General features: G+C 26.3%; 2 protein-coding genes across 5 annotated transcripts in view; one reads left to right on the forward strand and one right to left on the reverse strand.

The window, feature by feature from the left end:
• The window catches only part of LOC122502160 (fibrillin-1-like), a 161,622-nt gene that overhangs the window by 117,809 nt on the left and 18,868 nt on the right, over nucleotides 1–24,945 (forward strand). For 2 of the 3 annotated variants that reach the window (XM_043612083.1, XM_043612084.1), the window contains 13 exons: nucleotides 1,908–2,033; nucleotides 5,461–5,718; nucleotides 5,867–6,118; nucleotides 8,966–13,585; nucleotides 14,038–14,151; nucleotides 14,226–14,339; nucleotides 14,519–14,624; nucleotides 14,803–14,905; nucleotides 15,041–15,230; nucleotides 16,032–16,146; nucleotides 20,110–20,246; nucleotides 20,576–20,715; nucleotides 23,514–23,616. In XM_043612083.1, the coding sequence (XP_043468018.1) occupies nucleotides 1,908–2,033; nucleotides 5,461–5,718; nucleotides 5,867–6,118; nucleotides 8,966–13,585; nucleotides 14,038–14,151; nucleotides 14,226–14,339; nucleotides 14,519–14,624; nucleotides 14,803–14,905; nucleotides 15,041–15,230; nucleotides 16,032–16,146; nucleotides 20,110–20,246; nucleotides 20,576–20,715; nucleotides 23,514–23,616 (6,378 nt within the window). Of the gene's footprint in view, nucleotides 1–1,828; nucleotides 2,034–5,460; nucleotides 5,719–5,866; nucleotides 6,119–8,965; nucleotides 13,586–14,037; nucleotides 14,152–14,225; nucleotides 14,340–14,518; nucleotides 14,625–14,802; nucleotides 14,906–15,040; nucleotides 15,231–16,031; nucleotides 16,147–20,109; nucleotides 20,247–20,575; nucleotides 20,716–23,513; nucleotides 23,617–24,945 lie in introns of those variants that run through there. The other variant, XM_043612085.1, reaches the window with a different exon arrangement.
• LOC122502161 (sushi, von Willebrand factor type A, EGF and pentraxin domain-containing protein 1) overlaps nucleotides 1–24,945 on the reverse strand; it is a 240,126-nt gene that overhangs the window by 117,791 nt on the left and 97,390 nt on the right. The window lies entirely within an intron of this gene.

A 24,945-nucleotide genomic window follows, 5' to 3' on the forward strand; every position in this document is an offset into this window, starting at 1 on the left:
TTAAAATTGAATTTCCAAGAAACAATTTATTACTTTTAAAAATAATTGAATTCTTGTAATGAATATTGTTATTTATTAAAATAATTGAATTTTGCAAAAAATTTTATTAAAATGTCTCAAAATAATTGAATTTCCAAGAAAAAATTGAGAACTTTTAAAAATAATTGAATTCTTGTAATGAATATTGTTGTTTATGAAAATAATTAAATTTTACAAACAATTTTATTTAAATGCCACAAAATAATTGAATTTTCGGGAATAATTTTGTTATTTATCTTTAGTAATTGAATTCTTTCTTTAGAACAATTTTATTAAAATATTTGAAAATAATTTGAATTCCTGTGAAAAATTCTAATATTTATGTAAATAATTAAATTCTTCCAATGAATTTTGAAAAAAGATTTTTATAAATAATTGATTTTTTCGAGGAACTGTAATTAAATTTTTAAGAATAATTACATTTTTTTGAGCAGTTCCTGTAAAATTGTATTAAAAAATAATTGAAATCCTGCCATGAATTTTATTAAAATTTGCAAAAATAATTGTATTCCTGAGAAGAATTTAATTGTTTATGAAAATAATTAAATTATTGCGAAAAATTTTTTTAAAATGTTTAAAAAGAATGGAATTTCTGTGAAAAATTTTGTTATTTTTGAAAATAATTGAATTTTGCAAAAAAAAAAATTATTAAAAATAAAAAGCCACAAAATAATTGAATTTCTAAGAATAATTATTGTTATTTATTGACATAATTGAATTCATTTGAAGAATTATTTATGTAAATAATTGAATTCTCCCTAATTTTCTCCAAAATTTTTCTTCTGAATGGAATTATTACCAAAAAATTTAATTAAAATTGTATTTCAAATAATTGATTTCTTTCGAAAATTTTTATTAAAACATTTGAAAATAATTTAATTCATGTGAAAAATTCTAACATTTTTTGTATGTAATTGAATTATTCAGAAGAATTAAAAAAAAAATCTTTTTTTTTTAAATAATTGAATTCGTTTTGGAAAATTTTATTAAAATCATAGATATTGAAAGTCATTGAAATTAGTAATTTTTTTTTGAAAATAATTGAAATTAGGACAAGAGTTTTTTTTTGACATTTATGAATATAATTGAACTTTGGAGAAGAATTTTGTTATTTACAAAGATAATTGGAATAATTTTCAAATTTTCATAGTTGAATTTTATAAGAAGAATTTTAATTTTTTTTCGAAAATAATTGAATTCCTGCAATTATTTGTAATTTCTCCAAAATTGAATTTTTTTAGTGTTTTCAACAAAAATTTGAATTAAAAAATTTTTAAATTCTATTATTTTTAATATTGCTAATTTTATTTAAAAAAAGGTAGCAAGAAGTTAGAATTGTTGCTAGAATTAATATGAAAACAGAAAAGAGAAATTTTTTAATTGCAATTTTGGAATATTAAATTTTAGAAGAGAAATGAATGATTAAAAAAAGGAGGAAGATTTTTCTCTTTAGCTTGTTCTAGCTTGTGACATATTTGTGCTTGCGGAAAGAATATTTAAATGAAAGATAAGATGTCATGCTGATCGGAATTTATTTTTCTGTTGTACTATATATATATGTGCAAGATCAGCATTTATGGTAATGTCTATATATCAAATTCGCCTTCTCAGAGGGAGGAAAAATAAGAAATATATATATTTGAAGCTTTATTCTTCTGAATGGAATAACCATAAAAGTGAAACAAGGAAAAAAAAGAGCGAGGAAGAAAAAAGGATTTCACTTATTTTTCTCTCTCGATACAAACATAAAGCAGCGAATTTGTTCAGCGAGAGGAAAAAGAATGTACATTGTAGTGGGGAGAGAGGAATGCGAAATAAATATGTTCACATAGAAAATTTTTACTTTTTTTTTTTTTTTTTTGTTAAAGATATCGATGAATGCACCGAAGGGACGTCTGGTTGTTCGCACATTTGTCAAAACGATCGCGGATCTTTTCATTGTGAATGTCCCAGTGGATTTTCATTGAGCGACGAGGACACTCATTCCTGTGTTGGTAAGACATTTATAAAATACATTAATTTGCGATTATTTTTGAAAATCACTAAAAAATAAAATAAAAAAATAAAATAAAAATAAACTAATAAAATAAAAATAATAAAAAAAATATTTCGAAATATTTTTGTTTTAAAGTTTATATGTCAATAATTAACTATTTTATTTTTGCTACCTTTTCATTTTCACTATAAAAATGAAAAGGTATCAAAAAGTAAATAGTTAATTATTGACATACAAAATTTAATAGTTACAAACTTAATAGTATCAAATTGCAACGAATCGATACCAAAATTGTGGATCAAATACAAAATTGATCTAAATTTGTTGCATCAATTTGATATTTTTAAGAAAATTGTGTTAATCATAATTTTCTGTCAAGTGAAGACTATAAAAATAAATTTCACAGTGCAGTAAACATTACAGATGTACATAGTACCATTTAATTACCCAAAAGCTAATTTCAACTCTAATTGAACGAGTTGCGATTTTATCAATCGTTTTACTTTTTTAATGAGTTTTCTTCTTGCAAAATTTCTTCACAATTTATATGATAATTTTTAACCAGCACTTTAAACTTGGAAATAATTAACAGACCTCGGATATTATGACTTTTTCGACTATTATCAAAAAATGCAACTTTTTTCTACTTTTCCAAAAATTGCGACTTTTCGACTATTTTTTCCAAATGTTGCAAGAAAATACCACATTTTTTAGTATAAATTGCAACTTATTTCGATTTTTATAACGTGAAAAATAACTATAGACAAATTTTGAAAAATTATATTTTTCAATAATTTTTTTACGATAATAAAATTTTAAAAATATAGGTATAATTAAAAAATTTTAGAATAATTGAAATTTTGTAAAATTTAATTGAAAATACTGAAGGAAGAAGTTAACAATCTCTCCGAACCATTTCTCACTTAAAGTTTCATTAAGATTTCATGTACATAATAACTTCCTTTAATATAATTAATACCGAATGATAAATTCCTTTCCTATAATTAATTGAAAATAGTTTATTTTTTAAAAGTATTTTATTACCTACAATTTTTTGAAAATCAACTTTTGAAGAATTTTAATTTCAAATTTTTAAAAGAATTAAATGCTGAAATGTTTTATCGTAATTTTTTAACAATCAATTATTTTCAAAAAAAAGTAAATTAAAATTGTTGAAAATTTAATTTTTCAGACCTAATAAAATCTTGAAAAAAAAACATTTTCATATTATTCTATAATTAAGACTCTTTAAAAATTTTATTTTTATTTTTCAAAAATTCTTTTATTTTTAAAAGTATTTATCAAATTTCAATTATATTTAATAGGTTTTATTAAATTTTAATTATTATTATCAGATTTTATGAAATTTCAATTATTTGGAAATTTTTCAATTGTACATTTAATTAAAACACTATTTTATCTTTCACAAATTATTTATTTAAAAAAATATTAATTTCAAGAATTTCTTTATTACAATGTTTTGAAAATATTATATCTTATTAACTTTTTAAAATAAACAATTATTATAAAAAATTGAATTTTTGTTTTTAAATAATTGATTTTAGAGATGAAATTTTGTTAAAAATCGTAGAAAATAATTTGAATTTTGGAAGGATTATAGTTATTGTAAATTTAAGAAAGAATTTTATTATTTATAAACGTAATAGAAATTTTGACGGGAATTACTTTAAATTTTTTAACAGAATTGAATTTTTGCAAAGAATTTTATTACTTTTGAAAATAATTGAATTCTTGTGATAAAAATGAAAATATGAAAAAAATATAAAAATAATTGAATTTTGTCGAAGAATTTTGATATTCATTTTTAAAGATAATTAAAATGTTGACGACCATTTTTTGTTGATTTTTTGAAAAAAAATTTAATTTCTGCAAAGAATGTTATTAATTTTAAAAATAATTGAATTCTTGTGATAAATATTGTTATTTTTAAAAATAATTGAAATTTTGCTAAGAATTTAAAAAATAATTTTGAAGGTAATTGAAATTCTGCTAAGAATTTTATTAAAATTGTTAAAAGTAATTGAATTTCATAGAAGAATTTCATTCAAATTTTTGAAAATAATTGAATTCCTAAGAAAAATTTTATTATTCATAAAGGTAATTGTAATTTTGAAGAGAATGTTAAAAAAAATTTAAATATAATTGAATTTTTGCGAAGAATTTTCTTACTTTTGAAAATAATTGAATTCTTGCGATGAAAATGCTATTGTTTATGAAAATAATTGTATATAAACTTAAAATATAAAGATAATTGAAATGTTGACCAACATTTTTTCTTATTTTTCTAGAAATAATTGAATTTCTGCGAAGAATGTTATTAATTTAAAAAATAATTGAATTCTTGAGATGAATATTGTTATTTTTGAAAATAATTGAAATTTTTACAAGAATTTTATAAAAATTTTTGAAAATAATTGAATTCCTGAGAAGAATTTTATTATTTATAAAACTAATTGTAATTTTGAAGAAAATTTTTAAAAATTATAGAACATAATTGAATTTTTTTTAAATAATTGATTGAGAGCTGAAAACTTAATTAAAAATTGTAGAAATTAATTGAATTTTGGAAAGATATTTCTTGTAATTTTTTGAAAGTATTTAGAAGAAATTTAATAATTTTTAAACGTAATTGAAATTTTGACGAGAATTTTAAAAAATTGTTGAAAACAGAATTGAATTTCTGCCTAGAATTTTATTAATTTTGATAATAATATTGTTATTTTTGAAAATAATTGAATTCTTGCGATAAGTATTGTTATTTTTGAAAATAATTGAAATTTTGCCATGAATTTTATTAAAATTTTTGAAAATAATTGAATTTCAGAGAATTTTAATATTTCTAAAGATAATTGTAATTTTAAAGAGAATTTAAAAAAATTTTTTAATATAATTGAATTTTTGTTTTTAATAATTGATTTAGAAATGAAATTTAGTTAAAAATTGTAGAAAATAATTGAATTTTGAAAGGACTATAGTTGTAATTTTTCGAAAGTAATCAGAAGGTTTTAAATTGAAATTTAAAAAATTTTATTTCCTCTAGAAAAACAATTAAGTATTTAAATATTTATTTAAAAAAATTATTCAAGTTTTTAATTTGTAATTATTGTACAAGTAGTTCAAGTCGATATTAGTCAGACATAAATTTTAAAGTTCTAACATCAATGGTCGAAAATGATTTCTCTGACGACTCTGAATTAAATAAAACGATTTTTTTTTACTTTTTTTCTATTTTTATTTTTTAATCGACTAAAGCGACTTTTTTTTGCTTAAACTCGATCCAAGGCCTGTAATAGTCCAAAAATGTGAGATTTTGTATAGATAAGAAAAAATGTACTATTATCACATTTTAGCAGTAAATATAGTAGTGAATAAACTAAAAATGATATTATTGAATATTTTCACAGACATAAATGAATGTTTATCGAATGATGGTCGTGGTCCATGTCAGGATACTTGTACAAACATTAATGGCAGTTACAAATGTAGTTGTACTAAAATTCCCGGCTATAAATTATCACCGGATAATCACACCTGCGATGATATTAACGAGTGTGAGGAAGATAATGCGGGATGTTCTCAAATTTGCATGAACACACCAGGAAGTGTATTCTGTTTATGTAACGATGGATTTATCTTGGAGGAAAATTCTAAAATATGCAAAGGTATAAATATAGAAAATAGAATATGAACCAAATATTGTTGAGAATGAAAATATAAATATTCAACAGATGTGGGAGAAATAAAAATATTTTCGTGGAAAAAATTTGTTTTAATAAGAAAAAAAAAATGTGTTATTTGTTATAATTTTAGATATCAATGAATGTGAGGGAGGGACAAAAGTTTGTGATGAATCAAGGGAGGTGTGTGAGAATACTATAGGGTCTTACGAGTGTGTTCAGAAACTAAACAAGTCGTCGAAAATCCTTCAGGATGAGGATTACGATGCCGAGGAAAATGACGAGGAAGATGACGAGGACGAGGATTACGAGGGAATCACAGAACTTCCAGGATTAGTGAATTGTGAAGAGGGTTTCCGGAGGTCTGAAAATGGTGAATGTATCGGTAAGTAAAAATTTTACCACCAATGAAATCTGTTTATTATGTCCTTTCTCTTATTTTTTTTTTTAATTAATGAGGGTACGCCAGTTGCAACTGTCTGAATTTTTGATCGAGAATCAAAAAATCAAAAAAAAAAAAAAATTCAGTTAAACTTTTTGAAAAAAATTAATTCTATACAGAATTGTTAGTTAAAAGTATGAAAAATTCAAATTTTTAAAAATTTGAATTTAAAACCTTTTTAAAATTCCATTATTTCTAAAAATGCAGGCTAAAATGCTTTATTATTTATTTATTCAAAAATATACAGGCAATGCTTTGATTAATATCCAATTATTATTATCTAAAATATTTTTACAGAAACTCAGTTTTAAAAATCGATTTTTTTTAGAAAACTCTACGAGAATTCAATTATTTAAATACAAAAATAAATAATTTATTAAATAATTGAATGTTACTTAAAATTGAAAGAATTTTATCCACAAATTTTTAAATAATTGAATTCTTTCGACGAATTTTAATAACATTTTTATGATAATTTTGGAATTTTTTCTTTTTAAGTAGTTAAAGTAAATTTATGTCAGACAAAACGTTTTAAAATTGTTTAAACTTCTTGTACAAGTAGTAAAAGTATATTTAGTCAACCAAAAAATGCTAAAATTTATTTTAACAATACTAAAAGTTGGTAATTTTTGGTTTAAGTAGTTCAAGAAAATTTAAGTCAGACTCGACATAATATATTCCAATGTTTAAAAAAATTCTTGTACAAGTTGTAAAAGCAGATTTTGTCATTTATAAAGCAGATCATATTTTTAATGATTTTAAAAGTCTGGTAACTTTTGGCCTAAGTAGTTCAAGTAAATTTAAGTCAGACGAAATATTAAAAAAAAAAACAATTTTTGAAAATAATTGAATTTTGGAGAAGAATTTTGCTATTTGGTGAAAGAAAAATTTATGACTCGATCATATTGATATGTTGAATCTAAAATTTATCAATCAATCTATTTTTTCTACTTATAAAAATAAAAAAAAAATTGAATTCTCATAAAGAATTTCATTAACAAATTTTCAAAAAAATTGAATTGTTTTGAGGAATTTTAATATTTCTGTAAATAATTAAATTTTTGCGTAAAATTTTATTAAAATTTTATCAAATTTTGACAAGAATTTTTTTAAAATATTTTAAGACAACTGAATTTCGGAGAAGAATTTTAATAATTTTGAAAATAATTGAATTTTTTACGACAATTTTTTTTTTAAATTTTTTAAAAATAATTGAATTTTTGCAAAGAATTTTATTTTCTTTGAAAATAATTGAATTTCTACGAAGAATGTTATTACTTTTGGAAATAATTTAAATTTTTACAAGAAGTTTTTTAAATGTTTGAACATAATTCAAAGTTTGTCAAGAATTTTATTAAAATTTTTGAAGATAATTGAAATTTTGCCAAAAATTTTATTAAACTTTTTGAAAAAAATTGAATTTTGAAGAAGAATTTTATTATTTATAAAGGTAATTGAAATTTTGATGAGAATTTTTTAAAATGTTTGAAGATGTTTGAATTTCGGAGAAGAACTTTAATACTTTTGAAAATAATTGAAATTTTTACGACCATTTTTTTTAATACTTTAAAAATAATTGAATTTTTGCGAAGAATTTTAATACTCTTCAAAATAATTGAATTGTTGACTCGAATTTTTTTTTTTTGATTGTTTTAAAATAATTGAAATTCTGCGATGAGTTTTACTGTTTATAAAAATAATTAAATTCCTAAAAAGAATTTTAGTATTTAGAAAAATAATTGAATCCCTGTAAAAATGTTATTATTTATAAAAATAATTGAATTATAATGGGAAGAAAATATATAAAAAATTTTAAAATTTTTTAACTGAATTGAATTTCTGCGAAGAATATTATTAATTTTGAAAATAATTGAATTTTTGCGATGAATATTGTTTTTTTTGAAAATAATTGAAATTTTGCTAAGAATTTTATTAAAATTTTTGAAAATAATTGAATTTTTGCGAAGAATTTTATTACTTTAAAAAATAATTGAATTGTTGACTTTAATTTTTTTTTTGATTTTTTGAAAATAATTGAATTTCTGCGAAGAATGTTATTACTTTTGAAAATAATTGAAATTCTGCCAAGAATTTTATTAAAATTACAATATATAATAATCATTTATAATTTTTGAATTTCTAAGTAATAATTTTATAATACTCTCTAAATTTGAGTTAGTAAAAATGTTTACTAATTTTGAATTAGTGACTGCGACTTTTTGCTTTTGAATTAGTAAATTTTATTAATAAAATAATAGAAATTACTATTTATTAGTTAAATTTACTAATTCAAAAGCAAAAAGTCAGTCTCTAATTTAAATTAGTAAACATTTTTACTAATCAAATTTAGACAGTAGAAACTCGTAAAAGCTAGCTAAACTCGTAAAAAGTAAGTTATTTAAAAAGAAATTATTATTAGAAATAGAAAAAATTGAAGGTTTTGTATTAGAATTCGTGGTAATTTCACAGTTTATAAGACAAAGAAAAAAGATACCAAATTAATAATTTTCTTATGAATTTTAAAAATTTAATTTCTTCCAGTACTTTTAATAAAAATTCCTGACTTGTTGATTTGCAATGAATGCCCTCAAAAATCCTAGATTCCTAATTTTATGGTAATCGTACCCTTTAGTAATTTTTGTCATGTTTGATGTAAAAAAAAAATTATCAACTTTTCGAAAGTTACAACTGGTCTAACCCTTTTTTAGTTCGAAGTTTAATTCTCTCCTTTTGTTAATTTCCCTATATTCGGAAATTAGAAAACATTTCGAATATAAATCGAAATTCCAGATATCGACGAATGTGTCGAAGGGGACGAGGGAGAACCTCACGGTTGTGAAGAAATTTGCATCAACGAACAAGGAGGTTACTACTGTGCCTGTAATCCAGGTTACGATATTCAAGACGATGGTGTCTCCTGCAAAGACATTGACGAATGTTCCAAAGTCGAAAATATTTGCTCCCACTCCTGTCTTAATACCCAAGGTTCTTACGTTTGTACCTGTCCCTCCGGATTCGTTCTAACCGACAATAAAACCTGTAGCGAAGTTGCACCCAAAAATACCTGCTCCTCGATTAATTGTTCTCATCACTGTCAAGATACACCTTCAGGTGCCGAGTGTCTATGCCCCTCTGGTTATCGACTCGATCCTACCGCTCGAATCTGTATCGATATTGACGAATGCAAAGAATTGAAGAACAATTGCTCTCATTACTGTACCAATCAAGAGGGTACCTTCCACTGTTCCTGTCCTGACGGTTTTGAGTTGAAGGATTTTTTCAATTGCACCGATATTGACGAATGTGTCCAAAGCGACTGTGAGGACAGCTGTGAAAATCTTTATGGTTCTTACAAGTGTACGTGTCCCTTTGGTTTGGTATTAAACGATGATCAGAAGACCTGTAGAGACGTTGATGAATGTTCGACGAAACACAACTGTTCTCATCAGTGCTGGAACGAAGTGGGATCGTACAGGTGTATTTGTCCTCCGGGTTTTGAAATTTCCGAAGATTTGGTGACATGTAGGGATATCGATGAATGTAGCACTAGACACGATTGCTCCCACGCTTGTCTTAACGAACCAGGGAGCTATAGATGCACTTGTGGGTCTGGGACGACACTAAACGAGGATGGGAAGAATTGTCAAGATATCGACGAGTGTCAGATTGGTATTCATGGATGTTCGGATGATTGTAGGAATAGTTATGGAAGTTACGATTGTAGTTGTCCGTTTGGATTTGAATTGGACGAGACTAAAAGGAATTGTCGACCCGAGAACGGTTGTGTGTTAAACTGTTCGCAGGATTGTGATGATTCCAGATGTTCTTGTCGAAGGGGTTTTGTCCTACAAGCTGATGACCGTAGTTGTGAAGATTTGGACGAGTGCGAAGAAGATGAACACGATTGCTCGCACGATTGTGTGAATACGATGGGGAGTTACAAATGCGCCTGTCCGGAGGGATTGAAACTACTGAGTGATGGATTGACCTGTGGGGATCCGTTCTGTCCGGAGGGTTTTCGAAGAAATGGGTCTGGTTGTCAGGATATCGACGAATGTTACGAGGAGGATCATGATTGCTCCCACAATTGTATTAATGTCTACGGATCTTATAAGTGCACGTGTCCGAAGGGATTCCATTTGAAGGGGGATCGTCTTAGTTGTGTTGCTTCAACTCAATGTTCTGATGATTCCTGCCTTAAGAAGTGCATTGCAGAGAATGATTCTTGTCAGTGTCCTTGGGGCTACGAATTGTACGATGGTCAAACTTGTAAGGACATCGACGAGTGTGAGGAGTACTCGAAGAATAATTGTAGTCAACACTGTCAGAACGAAGAGGGCTCCTATTCTTGTGTCTGCTCCCTAGGGTACCGTCTACACTATGACAATCATACTTGCGAGGATATCGATGAATGCAAAGAAGGTTTTCACGATTGTGGTCAAATTTGTCACAACCTTCCCGGAAGTTACAAATGCGAATGTCCGGAGGGTTTGAACTTTTCCGAGGATGCTAGAAATTGTGTTATTGACGAAATTTGTCCAGTGAATCACGGATGTTCGCACACTTGCGAAAGAGATGGGGCACAGACCAGATGTGGCTGTCCGGAAGGTTTTGAACTTGACGATGACGAAAAGACCTGTAAGGACGTTGACGAATGTCTGGAGGCTTCTCACGTTTGCTCGCACAAATGTGTCAACATAGAGGCTTCCTATTACTGCGAATGCCCCGTGGGTTTTGAATTAAACCAGGATAAGAAGACCTGCGAGGATGTCAACGAATGTTTACTGAAGTATCACTCCTGTTCTCATTTTTGCATCAACACTAATGGAAGTTTTCTCTGCGCTTGTCCTGCTGGCTATGAACTCAAGGAAGATTACGTAACTTGCGAAGATGTTAACGAATGTTTCACAGATCACGAATGTTCTCACTACTGTCAGAATTTCATCGGGGGGTACTCCTGCTCCTGTCCTGACGATATGATCATGAATTCGGATCAGAGGACCTGTAACGACTCCTTAGACTCTAACTCTACCACTGACGATATGATTCTCACTACCGATTTTTCAATGACAGAAAAAAATAATTTTCCTCCTGAAGATAATTTTACAGATACTTTCGTTTCTACAACAGAGATGGATTTCGTTACAGACACAAATTTCCTTCAGGAATGTTTGAACTGTAGTCAGGAGGATCCTTGTGAAAATTTCGGTTGTTCGCACGAATGCGTTCGAAGTAGGAAAAACAGAACAATTTTGCAAATCGAATGCAGATGTCCAGAGGGGTACAACTTGGATAATCAGGATGGCAAGACTTGTAGGGACATCAACGAGTGCTTTACAGGCAATGAGATAAACAGTATTTGCTCCTATCGTTGTGTAAATACAGAGGGGAGTTTTTATTGCGAATGCCCCAGGGGTTATCAGATTGCTCCAGATCGCATTAGTTGTGAGGACATAAACGAATGCAGTGACAATAACGCAGGGTGTTCTCATTTCTGCATCAATATCGATGGTGGTGTCGAGTGTGCTTGTCCACACAACTACAAGTTGCAGGAGGACGAAAAATCTTGTCTGAAATTTGACGAATGTTCGATTAGTAATGGTGGGTGCTCCCACTACTGCAATAGTCAGGAAGGAAACTTCTTTTGCTCCTGTCCTTTAGGAATGATTCTACAGGAAGATGATTCAAAATGTATTTTTGAAAATCCATGTCTGAATAATAATGGGAACTGTTCTGATATCTGTAATTTCGTGAATGGTACAGTTGTATGTGATTGTCCGTCAGGTTTTCAATTATCGGAAAACAAGTGCCTTGATATAGACGAGTGTGAAACTCAAGTTGATAATTGCATGCACCATTGTATCAACAACTATGGATCATTCGAATGTAGGTGTAATTCGGGCTTTGTTACCAATTCTGAAGACAATACACTTTGTGATGATGTTAATGAATGTATGACAAACAACGGAAATTGTACACAAGGTTGTGTTAACACTGTGGGGTCGTTTAAATGCTCCTGTAATGTTGGTTACACAATGAATGATAATACTTGTGTTTTATCCAACGCTTGTGGTATTGAGAATGGAAATTGTTCTCATCACTGTCATCAACATCAGGAGAGGACAATTTGCTCTTGTCCTCCGGGTTACAGATTGGGATCAGATTCAAAAACTTGTGAGGATATTGATGAGTGTGAGGAATTTGAGAACGATGTCGAGAAGGGTTGTTCTCATAAGTGCGTTAATCAGGAAGGCGGATATCATTGCGAGTGTCCTGTGGGTTTTATCCTTCTTCCAGAGGACAAACGAACTTGTATCGACTTTGACGAATGCTTGTCATCGAATCACAACTGTTCTCACAATTGTTTGAATCTTTTGGGAAGTTATCTCTGTACTTGTTATGATGGTCACTATCTCCATCAGGACAGATCGTCATGTTTGGATATTGACGAATGTTTGGAGAGGAATGGTGGTTGTTCTGATTTTTGCAACAATACGGTTGGTGGTTACGCCTGTAGTTGTCCGATGGGTTACGAATTGTCAATCGATGAAAAAACTTGCATAGACGTCGATGAGTGTTCTAACGGAATTGCCAGTTGCTCCTATGAGTGTCTCAATATTTTAGGATCTTGGAAATGTATTTGTCCAGAAGGTCATGATTTGGTTAATGATACCCAATGTGTGGAAATTGACGAATGTCAAATTGACAACGGTGGGTGTTCTCATGCGTGTTTCAACGCTGGAGGAATTGCCACCTGTAGTTGTCCACTTGGATTGAGTCTCGTCAATGATGGGAAAACGTGCGCCGATATTGATGAATGTTTAGAGGATAATGGAAATTGTTCGGATACATGTATCAATTTGGAGGGAACGTTCAGATGTGATTGTCCGGATGGTTATTATTTACTGGACGATATGAGAACTTGTCACGATGTCGATGAATGCAGTGAGGAAAATGGTGGATGTTTGGATATATGTCTGAACAGCAAAGGAAGTTTCTTCTGTCAGTGTCAGGAGGGTTTTTATTTAACAACCGACAAGAGGACTTGTATCGATCTAAACGAATGTGAAATTAACAATGGTGATTGTTCACATATTTGTGTTAATGACATTGGATCATTTCATTGTGAGTGTCCGGTGGGTTATCTGAAAATCAATGGCACTTGCCATGTTCTTAATCCCTGTACGGAAAGAAATGGAGGTTGTGAACAGAATTGCAAAAATCAAGATGGATTTGCTGTTTGCTCGTGTGTTGAGGGTTTCAAGACGATGGAAGCCGACACTGCAAGATGTATTGATATTGATGAGTGTTCTGGTACACATGGATGTCAACATTTCTGTGTCAATACTTTCGGCTCTTTTCACTGTGGCTGCAATAACGGGTATGCTGTCAGGAATTCTTCATGTATCGGTAAGACTACTTATATTATTATTAAATTAAAACTCAAGACTGATCGTTACCTGAAAATCTAATTATAAAATCTAATCGTTCAGTAACATCTAACATCCGAACCTTTTTTAATTATTATTAATAAAATAAAAACAAATAAGGATAAATAAAGATAATCATTCATATTTGTTGTCTAATAAAAGAAGCACTACTCCCAAATTCCAAATTTCAAACTGTTTATTGATGATGATAAACGGTTTTAATTATTTGAACATATAGTGATTAATCATCCAAATTTCATTGTTTTATGAAGTATATGTTACGTTTTCAACAATGCTCGCGCTAATTCAACTGTAGGTCAAAATATTTGTTTTCTGAAAAATTGTAATCAATATTGTAAATGAATTAACTGATTAATTAAATTAACTAGATTATAATTAAAAGTGGATATTAAAATTCTCCTAATGTATTAGATATTGATGAGTGTCTCGAAAAACCGTGTAACGGTAGTAAATGCATCAATACCTTGGGGAGCTACCGTTGCGAGTGCAATCCGGGTTATCGATTCGAGAATGGTGTTTGCGTAGGTTTGTGTAATGATTCTTTTGTGATAATATGAGTCAAACGTGAACAAAATCAAATTCAATTAAGTTTTCCGCAGATATTGACGAATGTGCCCTGGGACATTGTCGAGGAGGTCATTGCCTGAACACACAGGGTTCTTATAAATGCGACTGCGAATCTGGTTTCAGATCACATGAAACTGAATGTGTCGGTGAGTTGTGGATGAAATCATAAATTGATTAAAATTTTTAGTGTCAATTTGGTACAGATTGGTATCAATTTGATATCTTCAAGAAAATTGTCTTGTACTTAGTTTTAGCTTTTTGTTTCGGTGAACAAAAAAAAGCATTAAACTAATATTTAAAAAAAATTAACTTAAATTTCTTGCAGATATTAACGAATGTGAAACAAATAACGGTGGTTGCGCTCACGACTGTTTCAATACTATTGGATCATTTTTGTGCAACTGTCGATTAGGTTATACACCTGATCCAAGGTAAGTTATTCCTAATTTAATTGTTTCTTTTCTAATTATACATGTTTTTTTTTCTTTATTTTACTCTACTTTTTTCTAATATTTTTTTTAATATTCTAATTTTTTCTAATATTCTAATATTCTATTTGTTTCCAATTCTCTACTTTTTTGTTTCCTTTAATGTTCTTACTATTCTCAGGGATAAGAGTCAATGTCAAGAGGTAGACGAATGTCACAGTCGAAATGGTTGTACTTCAAGAAATTCGAAATGTCGAGCATTGAAAGTTCCACTTTATGGAGAGGTATCGTATTTTCAAAAGAGAATAGATAATTTAATGTCAGGAGCATGAAATGAAAAATTTAAATAATTATCCTTTGACAGTGGGTTTTTTTCGAAAAATAATGTAATAATAAATATTTTTTTTTGTTAAATAAAGATTCGATGCCCGGGACATTCGTCAGGTGCATTAGAGTATCCAGTGGGTGCACGATGTTACATTAGATGCCATAACGGATTCAGACTTGAGGGTGCTCACGCTCGAGATTGCGAGGCCGGAGGTCGTTGGAATGGGAAGGAGCCAACTTGCGTTCGAGAATACACTCCATTAGAACGTCCCTTCTACTCAGGTTCATGATTAGTGAAAATTTTCTTAAATTCCTTATTCGTTCGTTTTCTCTTCTTTTTTTTTCTCCGAATATAGTGTGTCAGAATTACACTGAAATCAGCTTCTATGCGTTCAATTAGTCAGATGGAGAAGCTTTAAAAAGCTTTTAATAATAGAAAGTCCGGTTGTTGAGTTTGCTAACGAGGTCATACTTTAACGCCATACTTTAACGAGCTTACGAGTCTCGTTTAGCTTTTTAGTTCTCGCTTCTTGAACAACAACCACCTTTTTTTTCTTGCACCATTGCTCTTGACTTGTTTTACAGCGCACTCATTGTTTCAGCTAATGAGTATACAAGACTCCTTTTTTTCCTGATGCCCCATTCAATGCTACAATAACTATTCAGATGGGGTCATTATTATTTTCTCTGCTCGTGGAAATTGCAAATTTCGAATTTGCAAAATTTCTAAGTTTTAAAACAAATTTAGAACTATGGAAAAGAAATTTTAAATTTTCGATATTTTAACTTTAGATCCACTTTTGAGGTTTTAATTTTTTAATAGTTAAAGTTTAAAGTTAAAGTTTATAAAGTTAAAATTTAAAAGTCCTAATTTCGTGAGCGCCGGAAAATAATTGATATATTTGTTGATTGAGAGGGGAAAAAAGTAATCGATCAACGTCTGTGAGAAAAATAGATGAAATTCATAATAGCGCTCTCGAGTTTTTGCAGTTTGATTATCGAATTTACACAGGGAAGATAAAGTGGAAGTGATGTATACAAGAGGTGGCAGAAAGGTGGCAACTCATTCGAATCTCATTTCAGACATGCCGCGACCATACATCAGGTGTCCGAGTAGCGTAGACGTGGAACTTCCGTCGAGGCAGAGAACCGTTCGAGTTTCCTTCCCGCAACCCAAGTCCAACGTGGATTGGTGGAGGTACTTTTACTTTGTACTCTTCTTCTTTTTCTTCTTTTTTTTCTTTGCCCTCTCGAGACACTTTTACTTCGAGAAAAAGAGAGAGAGAGAAAGAGAGACCTCTTGAGATCCGAGTTCACAATGACTCTTCTCTCTTAAACTTTTTTTTTCTTTTTGCATTGCACTTGAGAAGTGGATACAAGTGTATCGATCACCTTTCTACTAACACTTTACACATGCTATAAATTCCAAACGAGATTAAACCGGTTCAAATCGAGCAACTGTCAATCACTCTCGATTCAATCTCCATTTGATTGCTCGCCGACAAAGTTACACACCGGATCATTTTACATACGTTTACATATATACAATAATATCAATACAATTAGAAAATTATGCGAAATTGTTGGCGAATAAACAAAGTGAAACCAGGTCTCGGATATTATGACTCTTTTGACTTTTTTCGACTATTTCCAACAAATGCGACTCTTTTCGACTTATTTTAAAAAATTGTGACTTTTCGCCTTTTTCAAATGTTGCAACGAAATACCAAATTTTGAGTATAAAATGCAACTTACTTCAAATTTTTATAATGTCAAAAATAACTACCTATAGATAAATTTTTCAAAATTCCTTTTTTGACACGGTAAATCGTTAGGTGTCAAAATAACACCAAAATGGATTAAAATAACACTAAATTGGATTATTTTAATCCTTTTTGGTGTTATTTTAATACCTAACGATTTACCGTGGAATTATTTTTTTACGATAATAAAATTTTAAAAATAGGATAATTAAAAAATTTTAGAACAATTGAAACTTTGTAAAATATAATTGACAAACGTTTATTTTCTTTAATTATTTTATTACAATTTTTCAAAAGCAACTTTTGAAGAATTTTAATTGCAAATTTTTTAAATAATTAAATACTCAAAAATTTTAATAAAAAATCATGTGTAAAATTCAAAAATGAAAATTAATGAAAATTTTCTTCTGAAAATTGTATTGAAATATTTTAGAAAAAAGAAATTCTTAGATTGACTGAAACTATTTTTACTACTTGTATAAGAATTTTAAAAATTTTAAATCTGTCTGACATAAATTTACATGAACTACTTAAACCAAAAGCTTTGGTCTAGTTTTTATTATGTACGTAGAGGAAAAAGCTTCAGTTATTTAGAATTTTTCAAAAATATTTTGAGTCTTTTTGCTTACCAAATTTTTATTTTTACTACTTAAATAAGAATTTTAAAAATTTGCAAGCTTTGGGACCTTTTTAAAGAAGTTTTGAGAGCTTTGACTGACATAATTTACTTCTACTACTTAAATAATAATTTAAAAAATTCCAAAATGTTTTTGTCTGACTGAAATTTACTTAAACTACTTGAACCAAAACTGCAAACTTTGGGAACTTTTTAAAGAAGTTTTGAGAGCTTTGACTGATCAAATTTACTTCTACTACTTGAATAAGGATTTTAAAAATTTTAAAACGCTTTTGTCTGACTGAAATTTACTTAAACTACTTAAACCGAAAATTACAAATTTTAAGAACTTTTTAAAGAAGTTTTAAGTGTTTTGACTGACCAAATTTACTTTTACTACTTGTACAAGAAGTTCTCAAATTCTAAAACGTGTTGTCTGACATATATTGACTCGAACTACTTAAACCAAAACTTTCGCTTTTAGAACTTTTGAAAAATATTTTGAGCTTTTTGGCTGACATGCAGTAATAATACAGTAATAATAAAGTATAATTCAGAAATAATACTGTAAATTTTAAAATGAAAATTTCCTTTTAAAAATTATATTAAAATATTTTAGAATAAAAAAATTCTTAGAATTTTTCCATTCTAATTTTTTCAAATTTTAAATATTTCAATATTTTTAGTTACATATTTCAAGATATTCAAAAACGTACAAAAAATAATAACATTAAAATTTTTTAGAATTATTTTTAACATTTTGGAGAACACAATTATGTTTAAAATTTTTAATTAAAATTCTTGAAGAAAATTTATTAGTTTTCTATAACATACAAAAATTCTTTTATGAAATTCAATTATTTTCAAAAAATTACGGCTCAATATTTTTAAGAAACTAATTCTTAGAAATGTTTTATCATAATTTTTCAACAATCAATTATCTACGAACAAAGTAAATTAAAATTCTTAAAAATTTAATTTTTCAAACCTAAATTTTGGAAAAACATGTTCATATTATTTTCTAATTAATATTCTTTAAAAATTTTTTTATTTTTTTATTGTTTTTAAAAATTCATTTACTTTTAAAAGTATTTATCAAATTTCAATTATTTTTAATAGATTTTATCAAATTTCAATTGTTATAATTAGATTTTATTAAATTTCAATTAATCGGAAATTTTTCAATTGTACATTTAATTAAAACACTATTATTATCTTTCGAAAATTATTTTTAAATATTAAAAAAAACTAATTTTAAGAATTTTTTATTAAAATTTTTTGAAAATATTATACCTGAATATTTTTTTAAAATAATCTATTATTATAAAAAAATAGAAATTTCTGTTTTTAAATAATTGATTTAGAGATGAAATTTAGTTAAAAATTGTAGAAAATAATTGAATTTTGGAAGGACTACAATTGTAATTTTTTGAAAGTGTTCAGAAGAATTTTATTATTTATAAACGTAATTGAAATTTTGACGGGAATTTTTTTTAATTTTTGAACATAATTGAATTTCGGCGATGAATTTTATTACTTTTGAAAGTAATTGAATTATTGGGATAAATATTGTTATTTTTGAAAATAATTGAAATTTCGCTAAGAATTTTATTAAAATTTTTGAAAATAATTGAATTCTGGAGAAGAATTTTATTATTTATAAAGATAATTGTGATTTTGAAGATAATTTAAAAATTTTTTTTAACATAATTGAATTTCTGCGGAGAATGTTATTACTTTTGAAAATAATTGAATTTTTCTTTTTAAATAATTGATTTAGAAATTAAATTAAGTTGAAAATTGTAGAAAATAATTGAATTTTCGAAGGATTATAATTTTAATTTTTAGAAACTATTACAGAAGAATTTTATTATTTATAAACGTAATTGAATTATTGACGAGAATTTTTTTAAATTTTTGAACAGAATTGAATTTCTGCGAAGAATTTTATTACTTTTAAAAATAATTGAATTCTTGTAATGAATACTATTGTTTATGAAAATAATTGAATTTTGTCGAAGAATTTTGCTATACATTTATAAAGATAAATGATGACAATTTTTTTTTTTGAGTTTTTGAAAATAATTGAATTTATGCGAAAAATGTTATTAATTTTGAAAATAATTGAATTTCTGCGAAGAATATTATTAATTTTGAATATAATTGAATTCTTGACATGAATATTGTTATTTTTGAAAATAATTGAAATTTTGCTAAGAATTTTATGAAAATTTTTGAAAATAATTGAATTCCAGAGAAAAATTTTACAATTTATAAAATTCTAAGGTTTCTGTTTGTTTATTTGACAACAATTTCGTATAAATTTTGCTCCTCGTTTTCTAAAAAAGAAAATTTTTTATAAAAATTGTCACTTTAAAAAATCGAAGTAAGTTTGAAATTTGAATTCCTTGCAAAAGCCATGAGGGCTTTAAAATTCGATATCCGAGAGATGATTGGCAGCCGACTTCAAATGGAGAAAGTCCGAAAGCTAATCTGGGATTTCTGAGGCAGTAGTATTATATTCGAATGACATGTGCATGTGCGGAGGATTATTTTTAAAACTGCAACTGCTTGGTATAACAGTTTCGCTTTTTCAGTTTTATTTATTTTTTTTAATTTTTTTTTTTTTCGTTAATTTTGAGTAAACTCGATTCTGCATTTATACTGGATGAATGTGTGTAGTCTATTTAGTGAAATCTAACTTGGCGGTTTAATTTGGTTTAATTTAGTGTGTATATTTCTCATTTTGTGTGTACAATATGTAATGTGACGAGAATCCTAGGTTCGTGGAAGCATCGCCAGCCTGGGGAAAACAATTACAAGCGGATTTACCCGCTGGCATCACTATGGTCACTTTCACAGCATGGTCTCTCACATCCAATTATAGTAGTACCTGCAGGCTCATGATTCGCGTTCGAGGTAAGTGAAATTAACAAAGAATTAAGTAATTATAACTTTGACTATTTTTTAATGATTACACGAAAAATTTATTATATAGAAATCAATTGGCAAAAATTTTATGCACAATTTCTGTTGTCTTTTCAAAATTGATCGTTCTAGTACTTAATTAATTTAACTTTATATGATTAATTAATAGTTGTTTAATTAATAATTATTTAATCAATAATTAATTAATGATTGTTTAAGTAATAATTACTTAATAACTAACTAAAAATTATTTAATAAATAGTTAATTAATGATTGTTTAAGTAATAATTAAAATTATCTAAAAGAACTCGTATTTTTAGACAATGAAAATCCAAAAGTTCTAACGTGTCCAACTTCGTTTGAAGTGAGATTAGAAGCAGGAGAGGCAGGCCGAATTGTATTTTGGCAAGAGCCGACTTTTGAGGACAATGTCAAAATAGACAGAATTTACAAAACGAGGGTAAAATATATTTGAAATTTAATTTTACTTGTTTGTTGAAATAATTTTCGGATTATTTTCGAAATGACAATTTTGTGATGTATTTTGTTGAGATGAAAATAGCTTTAAAGTATTATTATATTAGTTTCTAAATTCTGGTTTATAAACTAAACTAATGACAAAAGTTCGAAATTTGTAATTATCCTCATTATTGTAACATGTAATTACCAGTCACTTAGGTTGTAAATAATTTGTTACCACACGGATAATGTAAAGTTTAATACAACATTTTTGATTATAGAGAGAAAATTTTAACTCAAAATTTATAAATTTTCATGAATAGTATATACAAGAATATTTATTTATTAAAATAAATAGAAATAATAGAAATAATAATTTCTTTTTAAATAACTTAATTTTTCAAGAACTCTCATAAAATTATTACTTAGAATTTATTTAATGAATAAGTTTACTTAAATATTTCAAAAAAATTAATTGAATTTTAAAAGAGTTGGGTTTACAATTTTCGTAAATAGATGAAGAAAAAGATTTCAATTTGAAATTTTATCAAATTTCAATGTTAAATGAATTTAAATAAAAATTTTTAAGAATTTAGATTTTTGAAGTTAGTTAAATTTTTTCCTTGTTAAATAAGTATTAAAAAAAAATGAATTTATCGAAAAATTTTAATTAAAAACACTAAAAATAATTGAATCATAGCAAGAATTCAATTATTTAAAAAATTATTAAAAATTTCACAGGAATTCAATTATTTGCAAGTTTTCTATAAATTTCTTCACGATAATTCAATTATTTTAATATAAATAATATAATTATCTTTATAAATAATAAAATTCTTCTACAAAATTCAATTATTTTCTAAAATTTTCCTCTATATATCTACTATTTTAATAAAATTTTCCAAATTAATTCAATTATTTAAAAGAAATTTTAATAAAATTTTACGTAAACGTTTAATTATTTTCATAAATAATAAAAATTTCCCAGCAATTCAATTATTTACAAATTTTTTATAAATTTCTTCGCAAGAATTCAATTATTTTTATAAATTAAAAATTTTTTTATATAATACAATTATTTTCAGAAATAATTGAATTATTTCTTAAAATTTTAATAAAGTTCTTTAAAAAATTTAATACTTACAAATATTTTAATAAAATCAATTGCAATAATCCAATTATTTTTATAAATATTAGCATTTTTTCCAGGAGTTCAATTATTTAAAAAAATTTAATATAATTCATTGCAAGAATTCAATTATTTTTACAAATAATAACATTTTCCACAGGAAATCCATTATTTAAACAAAATTAATAAAATTCTTCACTGAAATTCAATTACTAAAATTAATTAAAATTAATGTTAAAATTTTTAAAAACATTTCAGTAAAAATTTTAATTATTTTTATAAATAATAAAATTCTTTTTCGAAATTCAATTATTCTCAAAAATTTTCCTCAAAACAAAGATTTTAATTATTTTAATTATTTTTATTATAATTATTTTTTATTATTTTTATGAATAATAAAACTCATCGCAGAATTTCAATTATTTTTAGAAAAATTGTAATTGAATTCCTCGAATAATCTACTTATTCAATCTTAAAAATTGTATTAAAATTTCTTCAAAAGAATTCAATCATTTAAAAATTTGTTGATAATATTCTTTATGAGAATTGAATTTTGAGAAACATTCACTAATAAAAAAAATTGATTTAAAAATAAAGTTCAGTTAAAATTTTAAATAATTGAATATTAAAAGCATTGTAACGTGCATTTTTAGAAATAATTGGATTTTGAAAATGTTTCAAATTGAAATTTTTGAAAATTTGAATTTTTCCGACCTTTAACCAAAAATTTTGTATAAAATCAATTTCTTTTTTTTTAATTATTTGAAGTTTTTATTTTTTATTGATATATTTAATCGAAGAATTTAACAAATAATCGAAATTTCACGTAAAATTGAATTGTAGACATATGGATTTGAAAATTTTCAAATAAATTTTTCAAAAATAAAATTATAAAAAATAGTTGATTTAGGGAAGAATTTTAGTTATAAAAATTGTAGAAAATAATAATTGAATTAAAATTATGAAAAAAAATTTTGCAAAAGTTACAGTAATAATATTTTTATAATATAAAATAATGATTCGGTCATCTTTAATTATTAAATACATGGAGGGGAAATTATTTAAAATTTTGCAAAAATATTTCACAATTTTTTTTTGAAAAAATGCGACAAAGAGAAATTTGATATAAAAAATACTAAACTTAAAAAAAAATGTGGAAATTCGTATAATTATATTAAATATAAGAATTTTAGTTAAATTTTAATATAACTTTACTAAATTTTTTTTTTCACTGTTTAGTATTTTTTATGTCAAAATTTTGGTTTGTTGCACTTTTTTCCCAAATTGTAAAATTTACAAAATTTTACAATTAAAAATTTAAAAAATTACAAAATTTAATATATATTTTCTCTTCATGATATTGTGTCTGGGAAAAAGTCGAAATTTTCTCTGAAAATGAGGGAAAAGTCAGGAAAAAGGAAAATATAATTTTCTGGCATCCTTGATACGAATATTTTATTATGAGACCATTTGAAAACAATTTTCTCCTCATTAGAAGTGAACTTTTGTTATTACATATATAATTGTATATATAAATTATAAACCTCTCTGGGTCTCTAATTAGTTTTAATGAAAACGAAAATGCAGTCGTTTACTGCAATTATAAATTGAACGGAACTGACCGAAAGTTAATTTCTATATTCAGTATGTATACTCATTTCCCCCTGCAGGAACCTGGACAGCAGTTGTACCCCGGTATTCACAACGTGCGCTACATTGCTTCCGATGCTGCCGGAAATCGAGCTGAATGCCATTTCTCTGTACATGTTCGAGGTAGTAAATTTATGCGACACTATTCAAGCGCTCACGCGGGGCAATGTCACAAGTTTCAATACCGCTTTTATAACCAATTTTCCTCTTCAACTGATATGTGGAACGAACGCAAGCACTGATTTTGACTGATTGAGATTCGTAATTTTCATCGTTTTGACATTGAGCAAGTGTTATTCAATATCGAATCATTGAAATTTCACTCGCACTAATAAATTACAATCAATTAACGGATTTTCGCACGGAAAATGACAAATTTCTGTTTTTGTTTGTTTCTTTTTTTGCTTTATTATTTTTTTATTTTTTTATTTTTTAGTTTATTTATTTATTTATTTTTTTTTACAAAATCTGTTCCCGCAGTCCTATTGGACCATAAATGGGTAACTACAATATTAAACAAAAAATTAACGTCATTATAATTATTTTTAATATTTTATAATTAGAATTATTTTCAGTTTATTCGAATTTATGTAAATTTTACTTTATTTCTTTATGAAGAATAAGAATTCAGAATTGTTTTTAACAAAAATTCTTTATTTATATTTTTCTATTAGTGAGAAAATAAAGTTAAGTAATTAAAGTTGTATCTAAACACGTTTCTACGTATTTAGTTTGATTAAAATTTACTTGAACTACTTAAAACAATAATTACAAGCTTTTAGAAGTGTTTAAAAATATTTCAATCGTCTTGGCTGACTGAAACTACTTTTACTACTTGTAGGAGAATTTTAATAATTCTAAAACGTCTTTGTCTGACTAAAATTTACTTGAACTACTTAAAGAAAAAATTACTGGTCTTTCAGAACTGGTGGAAAATATTTTGAACCTTCTGGCTGACCTAATCTATTTTTACTACTTGTACAAGATTTGAAAAAAAAATTCTAGAACTTTTTGCCTGACTAAAATCTACTCAAACTGCTTAAAGTAAAAATTACAAGCTTTGAGAACTAATTAAGGGAGTTTTTTTAGCGATTTGACTGACTGAAACTACTGATACTACTTACACAACAATTTTGGAAATTTTAAAACCGTCTGACATAAATAGACATGAACTACTTTAAAAAAAAAAAAAAATTAATTACAAATTGTAATTAAAATTAAAACTACTTTTTAAAAATCAAAAGCTTTGGCCTAGTTTTTATTATGTACTTCAACGAAAAACTTCAGTCACTTAGAACTGTTTAAAAATATTTTGAGTCTTTTGGCTGAACCAAATTAATTTTTACTACTTAAATAAGGACTTTAAAAATTCTAAAACGTTTTCGTCTGACTTAAATTTACTTAAACTACTTGAACTAAAAACTTCAAACTTTGGGAACTTTTTTAAGAAGT

This window comes from Leptopilina heterotoma, unplaced genomic scaffold (assembly GCF_015476425.1).
Source record: "Leptopilina heterotoma isolate Lh14 unplaced genomic scaffold, ASM1547642v1 Lhet_220, whole genome shotgun sequence".
NCBI classification, from domain to species: domain Eukaryota; kingdom Metazoa; phylum Arthropoda; class Insecta; order Hymenoptera; family Figitidae; genus Leptopilina; species Leptopilina heterotoma.